Genomic DNA, 4,544 nt, shown 5'->3' on the forward strand with positions numbered 1-4,544 from the left:
GGGGGGGGGGAAGGCTGCGTCACTGCGCCTGCTCGCGGTGCCCAGGAGCCCGGTCCCCTCGCCCGACGTCGGCCGGGCCGGCGCCCCCGAATGCAGCGGGCGGAACCGGCCGGCCTGCGGGGTCGACGAGGGCGCTGCCATTGTTCGAGCCAAGTCGCCGCGACGGGGCAGCTAGGCCGCTGAAGCAGAGCCGGGGTCGGCGGGAAGCAGGGCAGGGCGCCCTGCTGCCGGGTGTGGGCTCGGCCTTTGGCGAGTGGACAGCCGCGGTTTCTGGAGCTCGCCCGGCACGCTCCGCTTAGGTTTATTTGTATTATTATTATTATTATTTTTAAAGCAGGATCATCCTGGCTGTCCTTGGAGCTCAGTCTGTTGTCCAGGCTGTCCTTGACTTCCAAAGTAATCGCCTCTCCCTGCCTCTCGAGTGTTGGGATTAAAGGCGTGTGCCGCTCTGTCCGGCTTCTGTCTTTAGATCAAGAGGTTGAACTTTATGGCTGGTACGCGTGACTATGACTAATTCTCAGGGAAAAAGAAGTAATCCACCTGCTCATTAGGCTCAGAAGAAGCCACAGGAGAGGACGGCCGGCATTTCCACAAGCCATAGTACTTTTTCGTCAGCCGTGTTATGTCATCATAGGTTATTAAGGACGTCTGTGGTACAGCATTGAAAAAAGCAAACCAAGGAGTATTATCAGTAATTCTAAGTAAAGCTTATTGTTTTAACGAAAAACAGTTGACTCGCTGAGAAATTTGGAGAACCTAATAACTTATCCAAAGTACAAACTATTGCCTTCCTCTGGTAGCCTAGCCTCAGTAAGTCTTACATTTTATTAATTTTGAGCTTGCTTTCTTTCTTCCTTTCTTTCTTTCTTTCTTTCTTTCTTTCTTTCTTTCTTTCTTTCTCTTTCCTTTCTTCCTTTCTCTCTCTCTCTCCCCCTTTTTTCTTTTGCTTTTGGTTTTTCGGGACAGGGTGTCTCTCTGTGCCTGTCCTGGAACTTGTCTGGCCTTGAATTTCAAAGTAATCCACCTGTCCCTTCCTCCCAAGTGCTGGGATTAAAGGCCTGTGCCGCCACCACCTAGCTTAATTTTTTGAGCTTTAAGGAGAGGCTCTTTACCCATATTTCTTAAATATTTGGGACCTACATATAAGAAAACTGTTTTCACCCCTTTAAGAGTAAGTAGATTTAACCAACTTGAGAAGGCTCTTTCCTTCCCCACCTTTGCCTTGCTGCTGAGATTCTAGCCAAACACAGAGAAGACAGTTTTTTTCAATATTTGGGTCAATTTCTGAAGCTAGATGTGATGCAGACAACTCAGGAAGCTGGGGTAGGAAGATCAGGCCAACTAGGCCAGCTTGTACTTAGGATTCCTGGCTCTCTTAAACAGGATTCTGAAGAGGCAATAATCATTAACAAGACAGGTAAACAAAAGTTGATTACCAACATAAATAGAAATCTTGCCTTCCTAAGAAAGGATCAGTTTAACTTTATCAACAGATAAGCAAAATACTTGCTAATAGATTTTTCCTATTAGAGAAACTGACAGCACACTATCATGAGTGTAAGATACTGTGTACATAACGTTCTGATGCTGCTGTAAGTCTCATAAACCAAAGGTTTGTTGAATTTGATTGCTTTTTAGAAGTCTTAAGATGCGTTCCTTGGGTAAAAAAACACCTGTTTTTCTTTTTTAGGATATTAGAAATGGCTACTCCCCAGTCAGTTTTTGTCTTTGCGATTTGCATTTTAATGATAACAGAATTGATCCTGGCGTCAAAAAGCTACTATGATATCTTAGGTGTGCCAAAATCTGCTTCAGAGAGACAAATAAAGAAGGCCTTTCACAAATTAGCCATGAAGTACCACCCTGACAAAAATAAGAGCCCCGATGCTGAAGCAAAATTCAGAGAGATTGCAGAAGGTAAGTAATGATTGTTCCTGCAGTCTCATGGGCATTTATAGTAAGGGTGATGCTAATCGAGAATTTGTGTGATCTTAAAGATGGTGTGGAGATGGAAGAATTTGATGTAGGCTTTTGTAATTCTTTTGTTAGAATAGATACCTGGCTGCTGAGTAAGTAATGAATTATAGTACGTAATTTTATTGGTTTACAATTCTAAAAAATATTGGAAGTACACTATTTCCGTTACTTGTTATTTATGAGATCACTGTGTATAAAAAGGGATTAGAAAGCCCAAATTCTTATTAAGTAACTTAAGGAATGTATTTTACTAAGTATTGATATAATAGGTTTATATAGGTTAATATAGTAGATTTAATATAGGTTAAAGGTGTCTTTACTGCATCTGCATTTCAAACCGTGTCTTTAAAGCACATTTTGTCTTAGCACCAGTTGTAAAGCAAATTGTACATTCTGCAAATTACGTAAGTAGTTAATGGCCATAACTAGGAGTTGGAATGAAACATTCCCTTCATTTATAGTAAGTGAAAAACCTGATTTTCTATTAGTTGGATACATTTGATAATTTAATTCTTTAACACAAATGATAGTTTTGCACAAATAATCTGAAGACTAACAAATTAATTTTTCCCATGTTTATTCGTGATATATAAGTTGATAAAACAAAGTCCGTGCCTTCTTTTACAATTTATACTTTTATATTAATTGTAATATTTTGTGATGTGAAATTCTTTCCTGAAGTACATAAGATGAAATCATGTGTTTGACGTTTACGTAGACATTTTAAATATTTTATCTCAGTTGCTAAAAGGTTTTTATCTCTTTCAGCATATGAAACTCTCTCAGATTCTCATAGGCGAAAAGAGTACGATACAGTTGGACACAGTGCTTTCACTAATGGCAAAGGACAGAGAGGGAGTGGAAGTCCTTTTGAGCAGTCTTTTAACTTCAATTTTGATGACTTATTTAAAGACTTTAATATTTTTGGCCAGAACCAAAACACTCGGTCCAAGAAGCATTTTGAAAATCACTTTCAGACACGCCAGGATGGCTCCAATAGACAGCGGCATCGTTTCCAGGAGTTTTCTTTTGGCGGTGGATTGTTTGATGATATGTTTGAAGATATGGAGAAAATGTTTTCTTTTAGTGGCTTTGAGACCACCAATCGACACACAGTACAGACTGAAAATAGATTTCATGGATCTAGTAAGCACTGCAGGACTGTCACTCAACGAAGAGGAAATATGGTTACTACATACACTGACTGTTCAGGACAATAGTTGGTTCTTTCAGTTTCCACTAAGCCCTCTTAGTTTATTCTTTCTCACTATGTGTGATGAAAAAACAGTTTTCTCTGAACTATTTTAACAAATGCATGATTTCACATAACATTAAGCCATTGGTTGTAGGTATTCCATATATTAAATTTTTTGACAGATTCAATCACATTCAGCTAGCAGACAACTCTAATTATTAATTTTCCTGATTAGGAAAAGTTCTTTTGAAAGAAGATCATTTGCAAGATCTTTTTTTCTTTACCTATCCTTTAACTCTTTAATTTGGCCACACACGCCCAAAAAATCCACAAACAAAATTCAATTTGTCTGGTACATACTTAAGATTAAACTTTAAAAGATAAATTGTGTGAACTTAAATAATTTTTGCAGTGAAACCTCTGTTAATTTAAAATCGCATGCCCTGTAGCACCTGTGAGTTGGGTTACTAAATGTCTGTGAAACTAATTGAGTGGGTCAGTGAAGGAGACAGTAGGCTCCTGGCTAATTGCCACTGAATGCTTTAGAAAGTGGTGGTTTGATATTTATCACAAAAAGATGCCTCTTCTGCAGTAGAATTGGTGTAACAGGAATGATTGTATTGCACGTAGTTAAGCTGAAAAAGTTTAAAACTTAAGATGAAATATTTGCCAAGAGATTGTGTTTGGTCCTGGGCTAATGATTTTGTATGATCAAAATCATAGCTACTTAAACATCTTCTTTTTCTTTTTTGTTGACTTTCTAGGTCTTAGTATTAGTTTATGTATTTTGTTTTGTGTGTGTGTGTGTGTGTTTTAGGTTTTGTTTTTGTTTTTTTTGTTTTTTTTTGGTGTGTATGTGTATAGTTCCTCTTGGACTTACCTTTATCTAGAGATTGACTAATACCTCATTCTTTTTATAAAAGCAGCCAGTAATTTCTGTGCAACCTTTTATGTGCAATATTTTTAAATCCTAAGAAATGTGCTTTTGTTGTTGTTAGAGTTATTTCTTTAGTTCTGCACTTTTCCATGTTATACTCCGTACGAGTGTTAATCCTATGGATGCATATAAAAATAGTAATGTCTCATGCAATATTGTGTGTGAGTGAGAAATACAAATATTTACAACCTGATCTTCACTGTTGTCATTTTATTATGCAGTTCTGGGATGTACAGTGTATAAATGGGTCATTGTCTAGTCAGAAATCACCGTATTTTATTACCATTTGTATTACCATTTTCTATTTCAGTAGCTTGAAGTTCTTAACAACTCTAATTTTTGTATATTTGCTTTTGAGAGCAAGTGTTCTGTCACAAGGCTTTTCCTAATTAGGTCTTGTTGAGAAAAAGAGACTTCATAAAACTGAAACTATCT

At 37.9% G+C, this 4,544-nt stretch overlaps 1 protein-coding gene across 2 annotated transcripts in view; it reads left to right on the plus strand.

The window, feature by feature from the left end:
* Nucleotides 1-4,302, plus strand: part of Dnajb9 (DnaJ heat shock protein family (Hsp40) member B9) — a 4,573-nt gene extending 271 nt beyond the window's left edge. The window contains exons 1-3 of one of the 2 annotated variants that reach the window (XM_005343822.3): nucleotides 83-810; nucleotides 1,691-1,917; nucleotides 2,746-4,302. In XM_005343822.3, the coding sequence (XP_005343879.1) occupies nucleotides 1,701-1,917; nucleotides 2,746-3,197 (669 nt within the window). In that variant the 5' untranslated portion in view covers nucleotides 83-810; nucleotides 1,691-1,700 and the 3' untranslated portion in view covers nucleotides 3,198-4,302. Of the gene's footprint in view, nucleotides 1-82; nucleotides 811-1,690; nucleotides 1,918-2,745 lie in introns of those variants that run through there. The other variant, XM_005343821.3, reaches the window with a different exon arrangement.
* Nucleotides 4,303-4,544: the final 242 nt, after the last annotated feature.

This window comes from Microtus ochrogaster, chromosome 1, assembly GCF_000317375.1.
Source record: "Microtus ochrogaster isolate Prairie Vole_2 chromosome 1, MicOch1.0, whole genome shotgun sequence".
Taxonomy (NCBI): domain Eukaryota; kingdom Metazoa; phylum Chordata; class Mammalia; order Rodentia; family Cricetidae; genus Microtus; species Microtus ochrogaster.